This window comes from Diadema setosum, chromosome 5 (genome assembly GCF_964275005.1).
Source record: "Diadema setosum chromosome 5, eeDiaSeto1, whole genome shotgun sequence".
In the NCBI taxonomy this organism is placed as follows: domain Eukaryota; kingdom Metazoa; phylum Echinodermata; class Echinoidea; order Diadematoida; family Diadematidae; genus Diadema; species Diadema setosum.
Genome location: NC_092689.1, coordinates 44,293,482 through 44,321,186, shown reverse-complemented (window position 1 = coordinate 44,321,186; position 27,705 = coordinate 44,293,482). Strand labels below are relative to the sequence as shown.

Here is a 27,705-nt window from a genome sequence, read left to right as displayed (position 1 = left end):
GCCGTGCGGTGGGCGATTTTGCTGTCCTTGCTAGCTTGCTGCGGACCAAACAGAAGGACGAACATTGAACATTATTCTGGGCTTCTGCGGTGTAGTACACTGTGAGTAAAATTCGGCAAAATGATTCCCATTCCTCAGATAAGATCCAGGAATGGGCCTGGGCTTGATTAGGCCCTATGCTATGCAGTAATTACGCGTGTTTTACTGAACATTACTAGACGAGTGTTTAGACTAACATGCAGCCAAGCGCGAGCGCGTGGGATGTGTAAATTTAACGTTAGGCCCTCGGGCTTCGGGCTGGATGGAGTGAAAACAAAGTTTTGGTAAGGGGGCTGCAAAAGTTGCCAAATTTCGCTCCCAAATGTGAACGTATGCCTAGGAAGTGTGCGGAATAACGCTGTAATAACAAGATATTCGATGGGTAACGACGAAGATGCGAAATATTAACCAAAAACTAAAAGGTTCAGTCTCAGAACTTTACCCGAACGGGGTCAGGCTAAACTCGGACTCGGGGATAACTCGGCCTCGCTTTGACGGCGGGCAGAGTTGTCTTGGTTGTCCCTCTGGATTGTACAGTGTTGTACTATGCTATGGGAGCGGCCTGTATAGCTCTTCGCGTTCTGGCTACTTGCAGTAGACCTCTAATGGTCCGAGTTGTTACAACGCGCACATCAAAAAACCTCTTTGGTGCGCCTATCAATGATCAAGCACCTCTAAAAACAAATCAAAGACGCTTGATCATGTTGATAAACTACAAGTACAACAAAAACTTCAATGACAGCGCGTCTCAGCAACTGAGGTGATGTGTGTAGAGTAAATATGGCAGTATGCGGCCTTGCAGCCGTTCGCGGCAGGTACAGCATTACACGGTAATATACCGCTAAACACAGCACTGCACCGAGTATGCACACTACACATATACTAACACACTAGCAATCAACAAAAACCAACCATTAAAATGGGCACGATCTCTGACGAAAGTGAAATTTTCTCACCTAAATGACAACATATCGCATCCAAAATGAAATTTTCGGTACTTCTTAACATAACAGTTAAGAAACAATGGTCCAAGAAACTTGATTTTTTGTTGTTTTCTACTGGATTCTAGATGTTCATGGATTTTGAAAACATATCCTCACGTAAAATAGAACTTTCGCGAGCTGATGTGGGCCGCCATTTTTTTCGGAAAGTGGATGTTACCATCGAAAAAAATGAGAAAAACACGAGAAAGACATCAACAACACCACCAGATTTGCGATCTTGTTAGCGGCCAATGCATGTGCGCCCGCTATTTTCACGTGCTTTCGCAATGGGAATTGGCGCTTACGCAATGTTCGCGAGACGTGTGAAGGCGTTCAGCTACAGATCGCGGAGCACGCGCGTATTGCATAGGGATTGTACATCGTGCCGCAAGCAGAAATACTACGTCGCATATCGCCCTTATCGGCGAAAATTGTGCCGGGTTTTGCCCTGGTAAATCATGAAAACTGCGTTGGTCAATGGTAAATTTCTTTTATGAAAACAGTTGCGTTAATTAATGATCTTGTCTATGATATATGAAATGGTTGAAAATAATCTGCCTGATTTGTTTACAAGTTGGAAAAACCCTTAACAATGCTTAAACTGCCGCAAACGGGATATTTTACTCTATACGCTTGAGGACCGCGCGCTGTCCATTTGTTTTATGCAGGATTAGCGCGCACTTTCCTGTCTGTTCAGTTAGGCCTCGTTTGGTATTGGGTATTAGAAATACATGGCAATCACGAACTGCGTGTAAATTGTCTGTAATAGGGGCGAGTTTTCCCCGAGACCGAGTTAGTCTGGATCCTTCTGGAATAAACATAAAAGTCGGTTTTCTGACTTTTATTATTTTTCTCAAAATACTCCCGGCAAATCGCGTCAGCCAGGTAAGTTTCTTTGTAGACTCTTTCGATAGGCCTATATTGCAAGCAAACAGTCAACCGGCAGGCCTCCGAAAAGACGCTTATTTTATTTTTAGCGCGGTCGCGGTGACCTTCACATGACGTCTCGAACCGAAGAAAACATCCCCTTTTCAAACTGCGATATCTCCATGACTAATCAATGCTTTTCAACGATTTCTTTTGCATCTTTATGTTTAAGGATGAAATGTACTAGACATGTAAAAATAAAAATTTTCCTCACTCAGAAAAATATAGTAAATGGAGGATAAAAGTGAGATCAAAATCACAAGATCAAAAATTGAGAAAGGACTGTATATTTCAATATCATTTGCTTCTGAGCCCACTAAAATCATACATCGTTCGAAGCGAAATTTATCTAGGTTTTCAGAAATACCACTATTTTTTAACCATTGCTTGTAGAAGGGTCAGGATCCAGCAAAATAGCATCCATGTACACATCCAAAAATGCTCAAAACTTCGCAAAGTCGCAGACGACCTTAGTTAGCCAATCACAACCCCGCGCTGTGACATCATCGGCATGGCGATTCTGCTGAATGAACGAGGGCAACTCGAAGCACTCCAAAAACGCTAGAATCGCTTCAAATTCTGTTCATTGTTGCTTTTTTGTGTAACAATTATCAGAATGATATTTTCTGTCTTTTTTTTCTTATATCACTGTCGTAAATGAGAGAAAATGACTCACGTCCACAAAAACTTACATCAGTCCCACATATTGAAAATTGTGCTGTTCAGTTGCACTACCAGAGGGCCATACCTACTGTATAGCTCGGCCTTGGTCGTGTGATCGTGTACATCACGACTTGTTGACAAGATACAAGTGTTGCCATGTAATTGTTGTTTTGATATATCTAGTTAAAATGGGTTTCTGATTCTACACAAAAATTAACAGTGGCCAAGATAAAACTTACAGGTTATAAACCCTGTCAGACTTTTATACTTTTTGTGAATGAATCGTTTGTTATGAGTTATATGGTACCGGTATGCAGAGTCGGTGGGGGAATGGTTAGCATCTTCAGGGAATTTACCGACACATCTGCACAAGAAACAAACAACATATCAAATTCGGTAGAAGCATGCATATCACACACACACACACACACACACACACACACACACACACACACAAGGGTAACTAATTGTCCTGTAATCGAGTTAATGACGACTACCGTAGTTGAGAAAATACTGAACAAGCATAGCTGTGCTATTCAATGTGTTGATTAAACAAGTTTTCTTCAAATTACACATGTATATAGGAACTGTATTCTGGTTATAATTATTTGTTTGTCTTGAATTTTGACAAGCTTCTTTTTTTGATAGTTGTGATTCTTTGTTATATTGCTTGTTGAATTGTTGTTATTTATTAATAGGCTTCTAAATTTCAACCGCTGATTAGAAAAAAAAAAAAATCTATGTAGATCATTTCATTGAGATTATACTTAAATAAAAATGTGTGACTGTAAATATACACAGCTTTAAATGGGCAAAATATAATCACATCCTTGTCACACATTATACAATGTACATTTGTGAATAATAACATTTGATGGTACATGTACAGTTTATGAAGGGATAAGCCTATACCAGGTTGTGCTGGCGGTGGAGGTGGTCGAAGTCTTCTGGGAATTTATCAACATACAAACTGATATTCTCATTCTGCATTGGAGACATGCAACACACTTTTTTCCCCAAAAGAAACATGCTCATACAAAACACAAGAAGCAAGTCCTTCCAATCATCACAAAATAACATAGAGACAGCACACATGAATCCCAACATAACTTATGTTTAATAATATATGTGAAAACAAAATCACATACATTGTGCCAATAACTGCTTCTCTTTCAGAAAAAAAAAAATCAAATGCAAATACAATGCACCAAAATACTGTATGCACTTATCATTTTGCTTAATCATGCAACACTTAGAAAACTAACATTTTTTCAAAATCGGTAAACTTTTGTAATGAAATCTTGATAATGTTAATTGCATTTTTAGGAAGCTCAATGTGCATTGTACATGTACATATTATATCTAACTTTACTGAAACGGACTTCTGGCTTATATTTTGTACATTATACAGGCATACCTGTGGGTGCCTATAGAATCTTCTCAAACATAGCAAATGATTAAAAGCAAGAATGTTTATTTTTACAATGGCTTAAACAGGAAAAGTGTAACAAACACATACTTTCTTTCACTGTCTCACATTCCGTTACTGTGTCAGCATCCGTCTCCAGATGAAATATATAGTTGTACTCATACGGGATGTAAACCCCTTGAAGGGGTTGGGTGGCTGAGTTGGAAATCGGGAGGCTTTAGAAGAGGGGCCATCCTTCTTCACCGGCCACTCTTACGTTTTTTCCATTTTTGTTTGTTTGTTAGTTTGCGATTTTGTTTTAAGTTTCTTCTTTCACGCTTCCTAAAGGTTGCCTTTTCATGAACAGCCTTTGTATTTGCTGTAATGAACAAAGTAAAATTTTACACAAGTTGATGCAAGAGCAGTTGAACAATTTGGTTGCAACGTATTATCATATGTACCGGTAAACCCGGGTATCTATCGTGCAAACAATCACAGCCCAACCTGGCAAGAATTCCACTCAAAAGGATTTTTGTTGTTGGGTACTTTTCATGTGCTAAGTTATATAACTTCTGAGAAGAATGTCTATCAATATTCCGCACACTTGACGAAAGGCTGTTTGTACCTACATACGCGTAAAAGTGCTGCATCACCTCCACTAGTGTCAATGTCACACAGTTCAATCTTTTCCACTAAATAAGAGATTTTTTGCTCCAGGGTAACAAATACTTGTGCATCATTTTGATCCAGTTCCAGATTCTGTACCATTGAAACACCATAGATGTGAACCTTCAGCCATCTATAAAAGAAATGCAGAAAAGGAAAGAAAATAAACATCATGACTGCACTGTTAAACATCAAAGAAACTCAAGAAAAATATTTTCAAAAAAAAAATGTTTCAATGAATCTATAAATGCTATACAAGCAAAGATAAAGAACAAATTTTATATTTCAGGAAAAGATTTTAATGAATTTCATAGTTTTAAATTCCAGTGCAAATGATTGGACCCCTCCCAAAAAAAAAGAAAAAAAAAAGAAAAAGAAAAGCAAAAACAGAAAAGACAGAAAGAGAGAGATAAATTCTCACAGGATTTTGCTCAATACCCGCCAACACACACACACAACAAATGTCAGAATTATTACCCTTTTGTTTAGTGAGTATCATTCAGGAAAATGATGGGGGGGGGGGGGGTTGACACCCCCTTTCCCTACTGTTATGCTAATGGTACCAGCCATCTTCAAGAGCTATGGACATTAATGTTGACATGCAAAAACAAACAAAACCCTACAAAAGTATAATTATTTTATTTCATTTTTTAAGGACATCTCCTTACAGTACTATAGACTTTCTTTTACATACAGTGTGCGTACAAATTGTACATAGGACATTAAAAGATGAACAACACTACTTGTGAAGATCAGGGTGAAAACCCCAGGTGGAGTAGTACACTATACAGCGTTAAAAATATTATATCTTCATATGACAACCCAGACTACTGCAAGAATCTTCAGAACTGGAGTCTGAAGGAGGGACTTAAATCTGCAGAAGAAAGAAAGGAGGAAAAAAAGAAAGATCAGAACATGAATTTACTTACTCGGTCATTTTGCTTGAAGGAGCTATCCCACAGTGGAGTTTCTGCATTTCCGGGAACCGACTCAGTAAGTGGAATGTGCTACATGATGAAGTTCGAAGCCAGGAACTTTCCTTGAATGTCCAGTATTTTGACTGCAAGGAATTCAGAAAGAAGATGTTAAACAATCAAAATACAATGTATGATAGATTCCAGTTACCATGGTTACTGATCTATTCTCTAATAGTTATATAAATGTACAATGATAGCCTAAAGCTTCGAATTGACGGGTAGACACCCTAAAATTTTTTAACGCGGACGTACTTGTAGTTAGCCTAATTGAAAACCAAGGTCTACATGTACACATTAGCCTGAACAGATGCAATGCGACAACAGAGTACAGCTGTTTGTACATCACAACCTGTGTACAGCCAGGAAAATAAAACAAAAATTAATTTGATGAAAATAAACTCTGAAAACAGTCAATCAATGTGGTACATTTGTACATGTAGGCCCAGCCGTGTGCCTTTACTACAGTTGTACATTCAGTTCTTCTTCTTCTTCTTCTTCTTCTTCTATATGTGGTATATATCACTTTGTAAAAGTTAACGTAAAACAATTTTTGTTTGTTGCGATTGGGATGAAACTATCATTTGGTGAGGTACCAAAAAAAGTTAGACCGACAGTATCTGTCTCTTCACGACAGACTTCTTATCTTACATTGGGACATGTATGGTCAGCTGTACGTGTCCCAATGACAGTGATGAGTGTCAGTAATTTATTAAGAATCCCACAGTGAAGAGACGGATACCGATGGTCTAACTCTAAGAAAATGTTACGCCAAGGACCGTACAATTTTTATGATTGAACCACATGTAATTCACGATTAATAACTCTTGGTACTAGTACTACTACTTTATTTTGCTTGATCATGATTCATGGATAATTATAGCACTGTAAGAAATATCACATGTGGGTGGGTAGATCTTGTACAACTGTAGAGTGTAGATCAAACTTCAAAGAAAGGCATGCGCGATGCGCAGATTAATAGTATGAAATAAACAGACAGACCAAAAACTTTTTTAAAAGTTACCATTTGCATTCTTTATCTTACCGGACTTCCACAAATTTAAACATTTAACTAGGCCCCCTAGCCCTACATAAACTTGATGGATTTTTTAATAAGACTCGAGAGTATCGGCTACAACCTACTGAATTTACAACTTTTTTTTTTTGACTGTATTCAACAAGCCTTAGATCTGTAGTCTATAGATATTTCATGCAAGTCAGAAACAAACATGCACGAATTACGAGTGCAACCTACAAATTGTAGGTTACTGTTACCAGTTACACTTACAGCTAATCTACAAGTGTGTAGAACTTCCGTTCTACGGTGTTTAGACTTTTAATAGACAACTGACAGTGTGTTATCTAAAATTTTACACTGACTAGTTACAGCTGTATTAGATTTAATAATCCCCCATGGTTCTTTATGTACGGGACTACAGTCGCACAGAAGGCACTGCGTCGCACAACTAAAAAATAACGATAAAGTGACGTAATACGGACACGTACCGTAGAGAAACAGTGGAAGCCGGTTTCGGAGTCCGCGTCGTTTCACAAAATTTCCGTCACTTTGAAGACAAATAGCGAAAATGTTTTATTTTTGAGCCCAAACGAGACTGCTATCAAAATGTTCGCTAGAGTTTTGGCTTTCTAACGATGCAATTGGTGTTGCCGTCCAATTTGTAGAAGGGTCAGGATCCAGCAAAGTCTGACACCTTACAAAATGCAGAAAAAAAAAGAAAGCCGGTTTTCTTCCTCACATAAATTGTTTTGGTTTTGATAATATTTTTGTTCAAAAGATGTGCATATTCTGTAAGGTATTATTTCAATATTTGTCTAAAAATAATGCGAGCAGTGTACTTCTAAAAGACATCAGCAATTGATCTCGCAAAGCCTGTTGCCTTCTCTCATAATCTCGTGCACCGAAATCTGCACGCGAGACTTCGCGAGACGAAAAATAAAATGTTCACGTTTTGCACAGTGCGAGCGAACGCTGCCGGTAGACTGCAAATATGAAATGGTGCCAGACGGGTTCTCAAACCCTTACCAAAACTTTGTTTTCACTTTAACCCTATTCTAACTGGGGGGGGTCAAATTGACCCCCCCCTCGACGTTTCGCGCCATGATTTCGCAACGCGCAAAGATTTTGCAGCGTCGTTTCACGACTTTTTTCTTTGAAGTCTCCCACATATTTTGAGACCAAATTTGCGACGTCCGGTTACACCATTTTGAAGTTACGTAATGTTTTGCATATGCATGTCAACCAAAAAACAGCTCAAATTCATGATATCGTGTGCAAATCCAATGCAAATTGTGTTTTTTGGTTAACTTGATATAAATTAGATTATTTCAACTTTTAACCATTGAAATTAATAAATTCTAGTGTAGATAAGCCTGAAAAAGTGCCTGCAACAAATTTTGGCAAAAAAACAATAGAAAACAAAAGGTCGAAAAAACAATAAAATACATAAGAAATTAACAAAATAATAAAAAACAAAAGAAATTGATTTCGATTGTGCTAATTTTTTTCAAGAAAATTGTTTGATGTGTCTTGAGGAATTCTGACACAAAAATTTAGCAATCCTCCAGTCTTTTTAATGGAGTTATAGGTGAAAATGTGATTTCATGCACAAATTTGCATAATTAATTTATTAGAAATAGAAAAGCAATATTTTTCTATTGTATGACCATGTTATCTTGTAGTTTACATCCAGCTCTATCTTCAGGCAAAATTTCGCGGCGATTGCACGATCGGCGGCCGAGATCTGAAGGGGGGGTCAAATTGACCCCCCCTCAGTAAAAACTTGGTCTCAAATAGCCCAGTTAGAATAGGGTTAAGTGTTTGAGAACCTGTCCTGGCACAATTTCATATTTGCTTGTAATATATCAAAAGATTTAGAGTCTACCAAGAAACTTACCTGGCTGACGCAATTTGCCGGTATGATCAATGATGAGTTGTTTTGGAGTATTTATGACAAGTTTGATAATTGAGGTTGAGATCAAAAAAGTAAAAGTCGGTAGGCCCCTATCCTATAACGTTAAATTTAAAGTGAAAACATAGTTTTGGTAAGGGTTTTAGAACCCGTCTGGCACCATTTCATATTTGCTTGCAATATATCGAAAGAGTCTACAAAGAAACTTACCTGGCTGACGCGATTTGCCGGGATGATGAGTCGTTTTGGAGTATTTTGAGAAAAATAATAAAAGTTGGAAAACTAACCTTTATTCCAGAAGGATCCAGACTAACTTGGTCTCGGGGAAAACTCGACCCTATTTCAGACAATTTACACGCAGTTCATGATCGCCATATTCTACTGTATAATACCAAACGAGGCCTAACTGAACAGACAGGAAAGTGCGTGCTAATCCTGTACAAAACAAATGGACAGCGCACGGTCCTCGAGCCTAGTCTATACGCACATCACCTGAGTTTCTGAGACGCGCTGTTTGTTGTTTATCAAGCGTCTTTGATTGTTTTTAGAGGTGCTTGATAGGCGCACACTAATTTTGCATGCACGCCAAAGAGGTTTTTTGATGTGCGCGTTGTAACGACTCGGACCAGGCATTAACTGCGAGTAGCCAGAACGCGAAGGGCTAGTTTATACAGGCCGCTCCCATAGTACAACACTGTACAATCCAGAGGGACAACCAATACAACTCGGCCCGCCGTCAAAAAGCGAGGCCGAGTTATCCCCGAGTCCGAGTAATAAGCCTGACCCCGTTCGGGTAAGTTCTGAGACTGAACCTTTTTGGTTGATATTTCGCATTTTTGTCAACACCCATCGAATATCTTGTTATTACAGCGTTATTCTGCACATTTCCTGGGTATATGTTCACATGTGGGAGCGAAATTTGACAACTTTTGCAGGCGTACCAGAACTATGTTTTGGCTTTAATCTATAGTATAGGCCTACTAAGAGTACTGGTAAGACTAACATTAAGAGTCTAGTAGAATCTACTGACTTTTATTCCAGAAAGGATCCAGGTCAACTCGGTCTCGGGCCAGGGACAGCTTGGCCCTATTTCTAACAATTTATACGCAGTTTGTGATTGCCATTATACATAGGCGCTTGATACATTTTGTAGGTGTACATTAATTTTGCATGCGCGTCAAAGTGGTTCTTCTTTGATGCGCGCGTTGTTTCAACTCGGCCCATAACTGCGACCAGCCGAAATGAGAAGTGCTCCCAGACCCAGTAAAACACTGTCTAATCCAGAGGGACAACTTGGCCCCACCGTCAAAACGAGGTCGAGTTGTCCCCGAGTTAGCCTGACCCCGATCAGGGAAGTTCTGAGATGCAAACATCGCATTTTCTTCGTTACCGGTACCGAGGTACCCAACAAATATCTTGCCATTACAGCTTTATTCCACACATTTTAAGGCATATGTGTAGAAAGTCTACATTTTGGGTAGCCCGACCAGACGCTGTTAATACGCTAAAGTACAGCGGCGACTGGGCTGTGTATAGTTACATTTTGGGGTGAAATATGACAATTTTTTGCAGGCTTACCAATACCAGAACTGTGCTTTGGCTTTAGATCCATGGCATGGGCCATGGCCCAAAATGGCTGGATAGTGTGAGGAGTGTGAGTAATTTGAGCATGACCGAGGTGCTCATGAGGCCCTCCTGCTCTGGTGGGGCAGAGGAAAATGCTCAGGTGGTTATGAGCTCCTCTGTTCACTTAAAGCGGCCTATCCATCTCACATCTTGGGCACTAGTCATGCTAGTGACTGTATTTACTTTCCCACCTGTTTGTCAATTGATCTCCAAACATGCACAAATTCACTCTAAATATCCAGCAGCCACGAATATTTGCATCTGAGTGAGATTCAAGTCCAGTAGAAATGGAATTTTCAGCGGTCACTCTTGCTAGCTACTGATACATGCAAATGGATACATTTACATAGGGTCTACAGTAACTTGTTCACACATGTGTGACTGTATCCAGTGATGCAGGCTATGTATGGATACAACCACATGTGTGTGGCTGGGTGGTAAAGACGCGTGTGTGGCTGTTGCCAACATGTACTGCCATCAAAGGTATAAGTGGTTTCTTCTTTATTGCATATTTGTGACTGTTGTGTGTGTTCTATAACATACACTACACATCTGAATTCTAATGTTTTGACACTAGCTGATGTTCCAGAGTCTGATTAGATTTACAGAATAATGGCACTTTTGTCATTCATTTAATTGGTGAGCACATGTCTGTACAATGTACATGAACCCTCTATTTTCACGCTTTGTTTTCCCCCATCATACGTGCAGGGCATCTAAGCAGGCCCAGGGGAGCATCTACTGGTAGAATCACTCCTTTATTAGAGTTCAAGACTTCTATCAATCATCCACCATGTCAGATGATGATGGATACGTTGTCAGAGCCAGAGGCTTGCCATGGTCTACCACAGCGGAAGAAGTTGTCAATTTTTTTGGAGGTGAGTGTAGCTACAATGTATTCTTATGTCCACCACCATGGTAGTTTCGGGAGGAAAAAAAAAAAGGGAAAAAAATCCTGACCCTGATGTCAGTGACAGCAATTTAAGGGTGCATGCGGGTGCTCTCCCAAAGGGGACTATACTGCACCATACCCATGCCAGTGGAGCACTTGAATGCTTCTAAAGTGTACCCTGTACCGTACTATATCGAGCCAAAAGGGGACCATTTCCTGATGTGATCCAAGGGCATGAAGTATGCTTTCTCTACAGAGTGCTTGCGTGCTCCAAATCTGGCATGTTATGTTACGGCACGGTACACAGTGGATCGGTTCAGTTTGGTTTGCTTTTGAGTGCTTGAATGCGGCCCAAGCTTTGCTTGATGCCTACACCACTGTTTGCTACACCTTTGTGTATTCCACACTTCATTTCCTTTAACTGTTTGAGTGAACTTTATTTTTAGCACTTTCAGTAGAGGAAACCCTGAAATAGTACACAGTTTCATAAGTATATACTATACTCCCTAAAGTTGTGTATAGAAAGGCACATTGAAGATATTATGTACCGGTACATGTAATTTATTAAAGAAAAATAGAATCTATGAACAGACTAATCAAATAAAGCGGTGTTTGAAGAAAACTGGAAAGGGTCCCAAATTAAATCATCAGTGTTTGGAAAGAACAACTTTTCTTGTGGATAATAGTTTGTGTACAAAATACAAATGGTATTGAAAAAAAGGAACCTGTGATGGCCATAGGAAAAAAAAAAATATTGAATTTATGTCAAACATGAAGTAAGTAGTGAGGGAAAGAGAAAACTAATGAGGAAAAACATGGACATTGACTAAGTTAAAAGTATGTTTTATCAAGACAGGAACAAGACACCGTAGAAAAATTGACATATTCTTGCCCTTAAATAGCACAAAAAGCATTGTAGTTATAATCAATTTGTGTTGCGAACGAGGTCAAGGATAGGTCAGATTGGCCTGTCATGAAAGCAAAATATGACGTGGATTTCCAGTTGAACAGCAAACAACTCATTTCTTCTTCGTGTGGTCAGGTATATCTAGAGATTGCTGCATATAGGGGTTGTTTTACAATCAGGGTACGCACTTCAGATTTGGACATTATCAGCGTCCAGCAAAAAAACAGTGTACATTAATACAAAATCTGGTACGGCATGTTATTAGGCCTAGTTACCTCAACCTTAAACAGCGAAAAAATTTTTGATAAAGCTTACAAAATTTTCAAAATATGTCAAAATGAGCCAATTTGGGCAGTTTTTACAGTCTCATTTGATTTTTTCAAAATTTGAGAATGAACATCTATGAAACCAATGACCATAACACAGAAATAGAATATCAGAATGAGCAAATGAAATGTGGATATTAAAAACTGTGTGTGTCATGATATCTACGACACAGTTTAAAAATTTGGGTTTGAAGCATGATTGATATGCATATTCCGTCCAAAAATGTCCTCTCCGAAAACAGTTTAATAACTTTTTTGAAGACTTCAGAACTCAAACAATTACATACCCTCTGCAGAGTCTCACTCATACCCTACACATACAGGGTATTTGTGTAACCCACACTCATTTAATTTTCAGGCAGTGCACATTTGAATTTTGATGGTTTCAATTCCGTCCAAAAGCGTCCTCTCCGAAAAATGACATATTTGTTCAGTACTCCACAGGAATATGTACGTTTTAAATCCTAGTTGTGTTATTATCAGTGCTAATAGTTGTCTATCATTTACATGTATCAAGACTTATTCATATGCTTTTCTTCATTTATTTAACTCATGTCAAACAAAAAATGTCCTCTCCGAATGGTAGTTACACATGAATGAAAATGAGAATTAAATGTAACAAACTTACAAAATATTGCTAAAAAGTGAGTTATGATTTATTGAAAACATTTTACAATCATATTACCCCCATATTTCATAATATGAATGCTTTTGAATGAAAATGCCCCTTTGACTTATAATATCATTTTAAACTCCCATTGATGAAACTGCAAATAAAAAAAGAAGAAGTGAGGAACATTCAGCATTCTTTGTTTTCTATTAGTATGTATATCATATTTCATGATGTTCATCACACACTGAACATAACCAGAGTCCTTCGGTTCACTGTACAGACATTTATATTCACAGAATCAATCATTTCGGAGAGGACAATTACTTTGACACATTCACCATATGAATGGAATATAACCAAGAAAAATGAATGAAAACACACAGTCACCAAGATTTATGCACAAGCACACAGAAAACACATTACAGTTGAACCTCTCGTATCCGGACAAGTCGGGACCGGGGCTCATCCGGATAAGGGATTTGGCCGGATACGGGAGACTCAATGCTTTATACATGTACATAACATACACATGTATGTACTGATGTAGCCCATTGTAGTACCACATGTAGTAATGTGTATACTGCAACCTTTTCATTGTTACACTCAGTAACAGGCCCCAAAATAGAGGTTCGTGTTTGCAAGAATGAAATCATTTTGTTTTATAAATTCTAGAGATGATTTACCTAAATAATTATTAAGAAATGTATCAAGTATATGTAATTCATGTGTGTTTGTGTAGGAGTTCTCAAGGAGTAGGAATCCCCCTTTCCTACCGTAATTCTTAAAAAAAGATAAAAAAATCACGGCGAGATTGCGTCCGGATAATAGAGAGATCCGGATAAAGGGAGGCCGGATAATAGAGGTTCAACTGTACTATGGTTATGGTTTAATTACCCTATCCCCCCAACAAAACAGATGAATCATAAATAAACTCCACATGTGTAAATGCATAATACTCTGCATTGCAGCACAATGTAGTGTGCTCCCAAAAACGAAAATGTACTGGGTATGATCCATGCGATATAAAATCTGAAAGAAAAGCTCCTGTAATAGGTTACATTATTTCACATTGCAAACAACTTGAATTGAGAATTCTGCCCTCATAGTGCATTAGGAGCCCTTCTGCCTTAACAACCATATAAATATTAGAAGCAAAATGTTATTCTGTGGAAACTGGTCCAAAACATTTTGGATTTTGGGCCTATTTGATTTTTCTTATTTGTAATACATGTTGATTTAATTCAAAGACTTACTACATGTGTAATTAGACATAATAAAGAATGCTTTTATCACACACGCACACACAAAGAATGCCTAGATAATGAAACAAAAATGCCTTCCCCTTTTACTTGTTCATGCAGGCATCTCAAATAATTGATATATCAAGAGTATTACAAGTTGCTTGCTCATGTAAAAAACTGTTTGGATTTCAAAAAGTATAAGAGAAGTCAGCTTGGAACACACCATACAATGTTAATTTACACTATGTGAACATGTTTTACCACGATAGGGTTTAATTTGTAATGTGATGCAATATGATAATCAAGAAAGTCATAAGCATCACTTTTTACTGACACTTTGTAAACTGCAGATAACAATGAAGAGCCACACCTGCACCCATTCTCTATGTATACATCTATCTTGAGCGCAATTTTTGTGAATGTCAGTAATATGTCCTCTTTGAGAAGAGGTATACTCTCCAAAGTGACATTATAAATGTTTTTAGTAAACATTATGTCACAGTGCATTTAAGATTTGCATACAAAAACACCTCTGGTGCTACACAACATTATTATACTTTACCTGGGATACAAACTTTTTAAAACTTTCGCCTCTTTGAGGATTTACAGGACTTGTAATTTATGTAGCCCAATCTAAGTATTCTTCAGGGATTCTCAGTATCATCCAATTCTTTGATTTTTATTGAAATTCATAAAAAAAAATGAAAATATGTCCTTGTTGTTGAATAAATAATGCTACTTTTCATAAATTGAAAAGGGGAAAGAGTATCATGTTTTCATACAGTATCTTTATGTGTCAAAAAAGTCCTCTCCGAATGATGTACACGTATACACAATGTACACTGGTCTTCTAATATCTCATTTACCACTTATCAAAGGACATTCAAAGATTACATGTAAAACAACTCTTTAAAAGTGTTGTGAAGTCCAATCAATCTGGCACAACTGCATGTCTAAATTATGGGTTGCGCTTCTCTTTTCTTTTCTTTTTCTTTGTCACAACCTTTATGGGGGTGTTGGTATGGCTTGTTTATCACATGATGTGAAATTGCTCTACATTTCGATAAAATGTATCAAAGGAAATGTTCTTTTTGAACTTGACAATCATAATTTTCATCAATCATTTAAGGGCTAAACATTTTAAAAGTATTTGTTATGTTATCTATATGTCAAAAAAATATGTCCTCTCCGAAAAAGAAATGTCCTCTCCGAATGATTTTTTTGACACTACTTACATGTATCTCGGCAACCATTAACCACAGGGCATTCAAACTTTGCCTGTAAAAGCACCCTTGATATGCCTATCGGGGATATACAACAAATCTGGTATAACTAATTTGTGGAGTTTAGGATCATTAATTCTTCAATGTCATGGTGACTGCCTTGGGGATTTTTCCATGAAAATCATGAATTTTCAAGAACAAAAGTGTTTAAAACTTAAAAACATGACTTGCTTTCATATTCACCATCCTTCAATTATCAAAAAATGTGTTCATTTTTCACCTGAAGTTGTAATTTCTAGTCAGGGTGTGGTAAGATGGTATCAGAGGTCTGAGGGCTAGATTTTTATCACCACTGGCATGTTTCATGCAATAAAAAGAAAAGTTGAAGACTTTAAGCTCCATTTTTTTAGATTATTTAAATTTAACTATCCTACAATGCAGCGACAAAAAATCAGGGAATACGAAAAAACTTTTTTTTTTCACCCCCGTGAGACAGAAGTGCGTACCCTGATTGTAAAACAACCCATAGGCGCAACGATGCTATTGATTGATTTGTTAATTTGATTGCCATTTTCTCCCACCGTTTTTTGTGACTGTAGATATTTTTTGCTTTGCTCTCATTCTCCCTCAAGATTGTAACATACTCGGCGGGACAAGTGGGGTGAAATTCACATATGTCAGCGGTGGTAGACCCTCTGGGGAATGTTTTGTGGAGTTTGAGTCAGAAGAGGACCTTGAAGAGGCCATGAAGAAGGACAAAAAATACCTGCAGAAGAGATATGTGGAAGGTGAGTGGAGTAATGAAGTTGGAAAAGTCATGAATGGTGATTGACATTCTCCAGTCTGGTGGCATAGCATGCTGTTTGCAAAGTAAACCCTGTCATGTGACTTATCTTTGATGATCGTGAAGTTAAAGTAGTATGAAATGCGCATTTATCATCTCTGATGAAAATAGCAAAGTATTAAAATCCTACCAGTCCAAATCTAAGAGATTTTTAAGAAAATCACTTTAAAAAAAATCACTTAAGAAAAGAAAAGAGAAGATGAAATATTTGTGTTACCTTATAACTCTTAACTATTATGTAAACAAACACACACCAATCTGTTCTTTGTGCAGTCTTCAAATCCAAGAGGAGTGAGATGGAGTGGGTTACCAATCGAAGTTCTGGAACTGACAATGATGGCTTGGTCAAGCTTAGGGGTCTTCCCTTCAGCTGCTCGAAGGAGGAGATTGCGCAATTCTTCAGCGGTATGTTCAGCATGTCTGGTAACATGCGTACAAGTTAATGCATAAACAAATCCACCAGAAAGGCTGGGAAGATAATAGGTATATAGTAAAGAAAAGGATTCACAAAATTCATTCTTAATTTTCTCCCAGAAATGTACCCTGTGTGGAATAGAAATACTTTTTTTTTTTTTCTGGGTATTTCCATGAAAAGAGTAATTTGTATTATATGGGGTCACATATGATGTTATCAATGTGGGATGATTATTACAGATTATATTTAGTAAGATAGGTCAAGTGTGTTTACAAATCTATCATTGAGATATTCATCAAAACTGTGGTAATAGAAACACCATCATTTGCTTGAAATTTTTTGGGAAACCTTTGGACGAGGCAATTGTATATTCTCCAAATTGAATATCATTTACTTCTATTTGTGACATAAGCAGTGACTGCCAACTGTCTTGTGTGTTCTTCAGGTAGTGAATGTAATGATTATGAGTTTTAATGGTTGATTGTTGAAAATTTAGGACCTGCATTGGGAAACCAATAAAAAGATTTTGGGGTTTGCTGCATGCGGTACAACAAGCAAGTTGGTTGATATTTTACAGCTGTGTTGAAACACATTTTCAGCCAGCTGTACCAGATGCATGAGCAAAAATGTGGAGATGAGTGTTATGAGTGATGTTTAGATGGCACATATAATGTAATTTGGGCATCTCTTTGTCATATTTTTTGAGATAAACTCTCAGGGTACTACTGGTCATAGTGTCCAAAAGGAGCTTCAATAACATTGAACAAATAAATGAATAGAATCAGTATACCCTTTACTTACAACTGTAGAATAACAGAAGTAGATCCATGATTGTCAAAATCAAGAGAAATCTTCAAATGAAATAAGAGTTCTCAGGATTTACAGAGTATATTCAACTGTGGAAGGAACCCTATCAGTTGCAGTTATCTTCAAAGGAAAAGTTGTATTCCAAGTATGTTTTTGATGCAATTTTTTTTTCTCCTTTAGTATGACCTCTAATTTCATTTACAACTACCCGATTGTCTGCAGATAAGAAGAGTAGAGAGATAAAATTAGTGTTGATATTTTGTCAAGAAGACAAGTAAATCACCAAGGAAATTTTTAAGTGTTGTTGATACATTGAAGATTAAAGTTTTAAACTGATGGAAAGAAAACACCAAGTTTTATCCCCACCCTACTGTATAGAACATCAGTGACAGGCCCCCTCCCCTAAGAAAGTAATAAACTAAAATGAAAATAAAAAACACAACCAAAAACATAATTTTGCAACACCCATATAAATGTTTAAGAATGAAGCCCCATTAAATCTGCCAGAAAGAGAGAAGCATTTTTGTAAGATGAATTGGCTTATTTAGTCCATTAATGAGAACTGGGTTTACATACAAAATTGAGTCTTCTTGAACTAGAGTACACGTGTGAATGGACTCTGGCATATGCAAGGCAGTGCCGTGTGCTAGATTACCTGTGATAAGTTGTTGAAGATGTCAATACCATTTTGTCCTCCGCCGCTGATTTGATATTGACCAGTGTATGTCCATTCCTTGTGCCTTCTTCTCCCTCTTGCCCCCATTTTACTTGGGTTGGTGGTGCCTGGGCGACCACTCTCCCCCACGCACACGCACCTCTTGCGCGAAATCCCGATTGGGTCGGGCTACTCTAATGGGAACGGTTCTCGAACCGCACACATCTGGGGCTCCTCCTTCCTCCCCCTCTCTCTCCGAAACCGACCGGGACGATGGCGTCGGCGGCAACGAACCGCGGGGTTGGTGTTTTTTGGCGGGATGATTGTGCGGTGAAGGGTTGACGATACAAGCGAATGGGATTACGCTGCCAACTGACTACGATGGCCGCATGACGGGAGAGGCCTTTGTGCAGTTTGCCTCAAAGGATATTGCAGAAAAGGCTTTATTGAAACACAAGTCACATATGGGTCACAGGTGGGAATAGAGCACTGGTGATATGGTATGGCTGGTTCATAGATGTTGTTAGATGTGTGTCATGAAAGCTGGGAGGTTTCTATCCTCTTGCCATCTCTTCCCTTTAAAATCTAGTCTATAGCCTAAAAGATAATCTCCATGTACGTATAGAGCACAGATGCCAAAGGGCTGCAGAAATATACGTGGGACGGAGAAATAGCCAAATTTAGTTTCCTTATGTCTGTTTCTTTTGAATCTAGTTATCTCCCTTAGAAATTACAATTTTTAAACAGACATATTTGAAACGTGGATGATTTGGGTAAATGGGTGTGTGGTATTTCATGTAGAAAAGTAATTTTTTATTATTATTATGATTATTATTTATTACTAAGTTTTGAATTTGGCTTCCGTAGGTTTAGAGGCAAATCTTTTTCAAGCAATATTGGGTGATTTTATGTTTTGATGAAAACATGATGCTACCACTTCCACCCTTTTTTTAAATGTGTACAGACCACTGAAATGATACCATGGGAATTCCCTATCCCTACCTAAGAAAAACAAAACAAAATGCACTTAACTACAAGTAGCTGGACTTTTAGAATATTATGATGAATGTTACTGATATTACCTTTGCTTTTTCATGTTTTTCAATATGTTTTACTGCATTATAAATTTTGCGCATTTTTTTAAGTACTACACTAAGAATATAAGTTAGTAATCTAAGATACAACAGTGTTGACTTATAGAGGTTTCCATGTGGTGATTATTTGCCCCTTGGAAGCAACAGAAAATGTACCGGTATTAAAGAAAAATAAATAGATAAATGAAAATAGAAAAAAAAATCTTCACATCGAACAACAATGGAACATTTGAAATAGTCTATAATCACCTGTCAAGCGAGAGCAAAATTTTAATTGGGGTACTTTTTTTTCAGCATCATCATTTGGATGGATTATTTTTCTTGTTTTATTCTGCTTGCGTACTTAGTGTGATTGTTCTTTTTTTTTTATTTTGCATTTTGATTTTTGGCTGAGAGGGTAGATAAGGGACAAAAGTGTTTTATGGGGTAAATTAATACAGTGGCATGGCTTTGGAAGTATGATGAGGCCACTATAGATAGGGTGAGGCCATAACTCCATTTTGATACCACTTGTCCTCTTCATTCTGTTCACCAGGTACATTGAGGTGTTCAAGAGCAACCAAGATGAGGTGAAAAGGTTGTCTAATCCAGGCCGATCGAGGCCTGGCATGAATCGACCAGGCCCGTATGACAGGTACTCCGGTGGAGGACCCGGGGGCGGCTTCTCTCGAGGCCGCATGCGAAACTCTGGCTTTGAGAGGAGGTATGGAGGTGGAGGCGGAGGTGGCAGAGGCGGAGGAGGAGGAGGCGGCTATGGAGGTAAGCTCCGTGTTTCTACGACAACGATAAAGAAAGCAGATTATTAACATGAATCTAACCTTTATATCAGTTATCTTTATCTGTTTTTTAGAAGTCTTTAGATTATTCTCTTCTGATTTCATTGTATTGGAAGTAAAATGAAGTTACCCTGCTTGATATATGTGATTTCATCTATATCCAAGAAACACAATGCCTGCTACCAGGGCCATCTATTTGCTGGTAGGATATTTTCTGTGTGGAATCAACGAGAAAAGATAAGAAAATGTCTTCATCACTGCACTTAAATTTGTGTATAATGCTGAAAGTGAGTTAAAAAAGTATGAGCATAGCGATATTGCTTCTATGACAACGCTTTGACAATATGAATTTCTTGTCCTTACCAAATTAGGCTATGGCTATGATGATGACTTCAACTATGGCTTTGGTGGTGGTTTCAATAGCGGGGGAGGAGGTGGCGGAGGCTTTGGCAGTGGTGGAGGATTTGGAGGTAGCAGTGGGCGGGGCAGTCGAGGAGGTGGAGGAGGAGGAGGAGGCGGAGGAGGAAGAGGAGGATGGGGTGGTGGTGGTGGAGGTGGCGGTGGACCACAGCCACTGTTTTCTCAAGGGAGGGGTAAGATATTTAAAAAAAAGTTTAGTATGCGAATGAGACTTCTTACCCCTATATATCATGCATTTATTTTTGGATGTATTTTTTTTTTTTTTTCATTGTATGTGTATCAGAAAGGTAGCAACTGATATAGCTGCACAAGCTTGATATGTTTTACAGATTCAGGGGAGAAAATTACAGACAATATCATGAGTAAATTTGGTCACTTTCTTCATAAGCCAAGCCAGGGATTCCTCCAAGCAAATTGATCTTAGAATAGCATTTCTTTCCGTTAATTCTTAACTTTTTTCTTTTATTCTGGCCTTGCATATATTTATCTTTAGACTTCCCTTTAGAATAATTCACAATGTCCATACATATCTGCAGTGTCCCCCTATCCTCCCCCTCCTCCCTCTCCTCCCCCTCCTCCCCCCTCCTCCCCCTCCTCCCCCTCCTCCCCTTCCCCCCCCAAAAAAAAACCAAAACAAAACAAGAAACAAAACAAAAAAACAAACAAACAAACAAATAAGAGAGAAATATATATGTACTGTGTGTAGTACATTGTATCCACTCTGTTGTCATATAGAAGTGAATAAGAAATATAGTCCAAGGAAAATAAAATATTGTAGAGAAGGTAACCTGGGGCAGTGTAATAGAATTGTTGCATTGAGTTATAAATCAAACAATGATGATTTTATTTGCCCAGAAATTATGACTTTTACTTCAGAGAAGAATCCCAAATTAGTTGGGGCTTGTCTTAGAGTGAAGAGGTTTCTCTTAGTTTTTCCTGTTCAATTCCTTGTTCTCAATTCACATAGAGACATCCATCCTGTATCCGCATCATTTATATTGATTTGGTAATGATACTTTACATGCTTACTTGCAGGTAGACTACTTCTATTTACATAACAGCCTAATACAGAACCTGTATGTACTCACAGTCTCTTGTATCAAGAAAGATTTCCATGTGCAAACCAACAGTTTCATCTTTTTAGTCTAAACATGTAAAATACATGTATGTCACCTGCATCAATTGCTTCGGATAAATCAATCCTCAAAATGGTCACAGAGTTTCCCTTTGATGTCACCATGGTTGTAATTAAAACCCGACATGATGAAGGAGATTTGTGTAACTGAAGACATCAAAATGCTGTTGGGATGAGGTAGTGGCTATATGCATTTTATTTGCATTGTAGTGTTCAGGAGAAACCCTTATGGGTATTAATTTCTGTATAGAGCTTTCCATCTTACACGTCTTGCATAGAATTCATGTAGATTTGAAGCCAAGTGTAGCCTACAAATTTCTGTCATGCATCTACATAAAACGCCAAGAGAGGTCGACATATCAGTAACCATGGCACTGACATCTTCTTGATACCTCAAGGTGACTTCCGACGTGGATTTGGAGGAGGAGGAGGTGGAGGTGGAGGAAGAGGAGGTGATATGGGAGGGAGTGGGGACTATGTGTCCATGACTGGTCATTCCATTCATATGAGAGGACTGCCATTCAGTGTCACTGAGCAAGATATCAAAGAAGTAAGTACACTGAGCCTTCCAGGAATATGATTTTAGAGTGAAAATTGTGAAAAAAGTTGCAGACTACAATCTTTTAGTGACATAATTCGTCGCCGGTCACACGAACCGACGGATCCCTCAGGTTTGCGTAAGAATGACAATTTGAGAAAATCGCGTTTGAAGTTAACCCATTTTTGACTTATGGTTGCTACACTTTCATGTCTATAATTTCCTATTATTTTTGAGTACATCAGACTTCAACTCTTGCTCTAACTTGTGAAGTTTTTATCGAATTGTATTATTAACAAATAAGCAGGAAATCGTCGAAGAGCTGCATGCATGTATTTTCGGTCTGCAAAGAACGTTGTCATTTTCCATGGTCAATGCACACTGATTCGTCGGTTCGGTGACTGCGCGTACGCGCGGTCACCGAACCGTCGAATCGCCTGATTGTTTAACACACGCGTCTATGGGGAAAACAAATAATTTTCACAAATGGAATTACATACTTCTACAAAAGTGATAACTATGTAAAAATTACACCGAATTACACACTGAGAATTTCAGAATATGTAGTATGGAATATCTACTATCGAAATGATTGAAAATCTCAAAATCGAAAATTTGACCCAAAATCGAGTGATTCGTCGGTTTGTGTGACCGGCGACGAATTGATTGTCCGTATTAACTGTATTAGAATAATGTTTTTAGAATTAATGTATTAGAATATACTTAGAAAATTAATTTCAAATAAGAAAGAAAATATTATTTGATTGAAATTTTAGTTGACTTTAGTAGGCTGTGAGATAGGATGATAATTATTGAAAATCCTTAGTGCTCAATTTGTGCAACTTATTTCATGAAATGTTGCATTTTTATCATGTTTCATACTGTACATCTCATTACCAATGTACTCAATTGAGACAAAGTTATCTTTTTATTACACCTACCCAGTTCTTCCATGGCAGTGCCATGCCATGCAATATAATGATCCATGAACTGAATGGCAAGCGGAACGGCTTCGCCGACGTGGACTTCCGCAGTCACGAGGAGGCCAAGGCAGCCATGAAGAAGGACAGGAACAACATCGGCAGTCGCTACATTGAGCTCTTCCTCCACTCCGAGGAGAGTGGAGGGCGGGGCTATGGCTCCAGGGGCAGCAGCGGTGGTGGTGGTGGAGGTTATGGTGAGTATCACCATCACAGATTGGTATCACAAATGTTCTGTAATGTCAACTCTGTCATACAGTTGTATAAAATTGAAAACCTGAAAAATCTTTGTCTGTTTTATGGCTATATGCACATAACTCAAATGAATGAGTGTGTTTCATTCAGGAAGGATTTTACATAAACGAAGCCCGTAAAAGTGTAAGACGCTCTGTGTTCAATCTCTGCAATTATTATGCCTCCGCCAGAAAGTGTCGCCGGAGGCATTAATTGAATCTGTCTGCAGGTTGCTAGTTCTGGTTTGTAGCAAACTGTGTAAAGATGACATCAGGGGGGCGTTTCATCAACGAGTTCGTCGGAGGTTTTCACCGACGAATTTGCTATCAGCCAATCAGACGCAAGGATTTACACTGACAACTGTTAAAAGCTAATGAAATCCTTGGTCTGATTGGCTGATAGCAAATTTGTCGGTGAAATCTCCGACGAACTCGTTGATGAAACGCCCCCCTGTTTTAAGTAGTGAATGAATTGATTAGGATGAAATTAAATCATGTTTTGTATTCTGTGTAAATCAGTGAATTTGGCCGGTTGACAAGCCAAGTATCATTCATGTATCAACTTTATATTTCACATTTAAATATTTATAAGTCTTCAGTAACCTGCACAACATCTTAGGGCGAAAGAATAAAGTTGTGAAAAGTGTCAATCTTTCTTGTATCAACAGGTGGCTTTGGTGGCCAAGGGGGCGGCGGAGGTGGAAGCTATCGAGATAGTGGAATGGGTGGTAGCTATGGCAGTGGTGGCGGCGGCGGTGGTTATGGTAAGAAAGTAACATCCTTAGTCCTTAACCAGCTCAGCATCATTGAATTTTTTTTTTTTATTTTATTTTTTTTTTTTTTGGGGGGGGGGGGGGGAGAGGCTTGTACTCAGAAGATGTGCAAGTGTATCAGAATGAAATGTAGAAGACAATCCTTTGCCATATTCATATGTATCAGTATTTACATATTATTAGTTTTATTAGCTTGTGCTGCACAGATATTTTAAAACTTGCTGTATAAAAGTGTGACCACATACACAGATTATGATGTGTGATTAGATTCCTCTCATATGAGTAGTGAAGAGAGAGATATCACTGGCCTTGTTTTATGCTTTGAGACAGGTGTTTATACAATTAATGAAATTCTTTGAACTGTAACTCTACATTCTTGCCAGAGAATGCCTTTTTTGTTACGGGATTTTATTTCTCCAATTCAAATGCAAGTTTTATTTTTTTCCCTCTTGAACTGCAAACTCATCCATTAAATTAAAAAAATGAGATAAAAATTTTCTTGTTATATGTCCATTGCTGCAATACAGTTACTACATTAAGGGGAAAAAATACCTATCCAATTTGCAATGTATTGCAGGTTGTTAGAGATTATTCTATATTTGCATGTTCTTACTTCCATTTAAAAAAAAAAAAAAAAAAAAAATGTTGAAGGGTGCTATGCCTGTTTCTCCAATGCTTCAAGGATTAAAGTCTTTAAAAGATACTTAATGTTAAGTGATGTGAAGTACTCAAGCATGGCTGAAATTTTCAGCATTCCAATACAAATAGAACATACAGTGTATTAACAGAGTGAATTGAATCAGCTAGAACTTTAGTCAAGGTCACGTTATGGTATTTTGTGAATGTTACAATGATACCGTATTGAAAAGTTGATGTTGAGACTGAATACAACACATCTTTTGTTTGTCTTTAAGGTGGTGGTGGCGGCGGAGTACGAGGAGGTGGAGGATTCTATGGCTCCAGCGACAGAGGAGGTGGAATGGGCAACAATTACGGCGGGGGGTTCTAACTTGACACTCAAATGGACCAGCATAACATCTGTCCCACTAAATATTGATCCAGATCACATGAATCTGGAAAAACTAATGTGTCATTTCAATGTGTTATCTGCCTCTAATTGGATTGCACTTATTAGCTTGCTATGATTTAATTACAATCCATGTGTTTCCTTCTCTGAACACAGTAAGCCTTGTCCTGCATGTTTTGGAATATGAAGGTTGAACATCAAGTTTGGGTAACTTTTCTGAAAGAACTGTAGATTAACTGACATTTTATTGTACAATGTACAAAGCAGGTTTGGATGACAATTATTTGCTGAGAAAGATTCCTGCATGTAGACAACAACAAATGTATAAGTGACCTGGCTGGAAACCTGATTACTAACAAACAAAACACTGTATTCAAATTTTGCTGTTGCAAAAGAATATGACATGGTTTGCTCGCAGGGCCTTCAAACTTCTTTTTGTGATGATATTCTTACAGACCATCGGTTTATATCTTGTTAAAATATCATGATAGGGATTGGGGTACCAATTATTATTTCGTTCTGCACATGAAGATTAAAGGATTGAAATACCATAGACTGTAATTACTTTTTCAGCATCCTTGTTAACCAGCACTTCTGTTATTCTCTCTAGTTTCTCTTTCAACAGATGTGATTCAGGAAGTTGATGAATGGATTTGAAGGACTTTGAGCTATCAGTAATATTCATTACATTGTACATATCATTGATTTGAATCTAACAATAATGACAACAGTGAGTCTCACATCTATGACATATCAAAAACACCAGTCATTATTTATTATTTAATGCATCAGGTGTGATGTCCAAGCATGCAATCTAGTGTCACTATTCTACATGTAAACCCATTTTATAATGATATAATGGCATCCACTCAGTAGAGAGGGACATAAGATAACGGCCATTTGTCGTACACTCCTTTTGATTTGTGTGCCTGAATATGTTGCTTGTTTTGATCAGGATTCGTCTGTGTAGTGGTTTATTTCTTCAAGGAAGTTCCGAAAGGTACAGCACCACATGTGAAGTGTCAGATACCACAAGACTTCTGTATGTAATTGTACATATGCATGTGGAGTCGTCATTTTGTGTATTAGACTTTCAAGGACTTACTCATTTTTTTTTCATTTTGATATTTGTCAAGCATAGTAGTCATTGCTTTTATAAATTGTAGCTCATAATGATGACAAGAAAATTAGAGTGGAATTCCAGTATTACAGACTTACATGCTACTTTGGCAATTGTATTCTGCACTAAAGAGTAGCACATTACTTCGTCCTTACCAATCCTGCTGGTATATATTGAGCTATGTAAACCATTTGTAAAAAGATAATAATAATAAAAAATAAGATTATCTGTGAACAGCTGTGTTGTGCAAAGGGAACTTTTGTGTCCTGCAGTAGAGTAGTCACATGCTCACATTTCATGCTCACATTTCATGCTTAAAGACAGTTTTTGCACCTTTGATTCACGACTTTTCAGATATTCCTTTTGAACTGTAAGAATTGAATTAGATATGCAGATATTTGCTAGCAGTTTGCAAGAAATTTAGTGGCTATGCATGTGTGCACATTGTTTATGTAGGCACTGTGATGCTTGTTACCTGTGCTTCACTGTTACTACTGTTAGTGCGTAGTTTGTAAAATCATGAGTGCATTTTTTATGAAAATAGAATTGATTTGTGTAGATAAAGTTTTCTGTGGTTACCGTAAAAAAAGAAAAAACAAACAAAAGAGAAATGGAATGCAGTGTACATATTTTTTGCCATCCATCATATTGATGAAGTTGGTTATCTTCATATGTAGCGCCAAACGGTATTCATTTGCATATATCCAAATGGCGATTTGTCCACGTTGCTTAACTCTATGTAGTCCCATGTTAAATGTTACCAGATGTCAACGTACCTGTTGCTGTTTTTTACCCCTGTAAGTATATTAATATTAATCACTGCTGGTCTGTGTTTTTCCAATAAAACACGTGCAAAATTCGGCCGAAAGTGAAGTGTTGTTGGTGGAGTGTTTTCAGATATACAGTGCACTCCTGTTAAAACGACCACGGTTACAACAAAATTCTTGTTACAACGAAATCAAATTCAGGTCCCAAAATTATCATCTATATAAGCTTGTTACACTATAATGTTTGGTTATAAACTGCCAGTCCCGAAGACCTCGTTATAACAAGAGTATGCTGTATATTGCCAGATGAAATCCTGGAATTATTTGATTAACCTGGATTTTTTTTTTTTTTAAAGTACATGGCTTCTGATAGGGAAGATGACAGGCACTCTTGATATGTACTACTTGGTTCACTCATCTGCACTTGAGAACTTATGGAAAATGCATTGAATAATCCCTCAAATATCACATGATTATGGGACTTCCACAGCAGAAAGTGTTTTGGGAGGTGGGAGGTGTAGGGGGCATTAATCTGCTCCTGACAAGGAGCTGAAATCTTGATTGATTTTGCACTTGACCCATCAGATTACAGTAGGCAATGGCCTAAAAAGGGATTTGAAGAACAGGATATGCAGAATTGTGAATTCGAAGAGATGGAGAAGGTAGGGGGAGAGTGAGAGATGAGGCTAAGAGACAAAGAGAA

General features: G+C 37.8%; 1 protein-coding gene across 1 annotated transcript; it reads left to right on the top strand.

The window, feature by feature from the left end:
* On the top strand, positions 1-27,103 carry LOC140228737 (heterogeneous nuclear ribonucleoprotein H2-like). Its single transcript, XM_072309018.1, has 11 exons — positions 1-101; positions 10,928-11,094; positions 16,051-16,206; positions 16,536-16,667; positions 18,476-18,614; positions 19,769-19,992; positions 20,381-20,602; positions 21,963-22,114; positions 23,048-23,279; positions 23,984-24,079; positions 25,003-27,103. The coding sequence occupies exons 2-11, from the start codon at positions 11,010-11,012 to the stop codon at positions 25,095-25,097; spliced, it is 1,533 nt and encodes a 510-aa protein (XP_072165119.1). The 5' UTR covers positions 1-101; positions 10,928-11,009; the 3' UTR covers positions 25,098-27,103.
* Positions 27,104-27,705: the final 602 nt, after the last annotated feature.

Bases quoted from the DNA above. Each gene is read 5' to 3' on its own strand.
- LOC140228737 (XM_072309018.1), top strand. From the start codon at position 11,010: ATGTCAGATGATGATGGATACGTTGTCAGAGCCAGAGGCTTGCCATGG. The intron at 22,115-23,047 runs GTAAGTACACTG...ACACCTACCCAG, and splicing joins CTGAGCAAGATATCAAAGAA to TTCTTCCATGGCAGTGCCAT. The intron at 23,280-23,983 runs GTGAGTATCACC...TTGTATCAACAG, and splicing joins TGGTGGTGGTGGAGGTTATG to GTGGCTTTGGTGGCCAAGGG.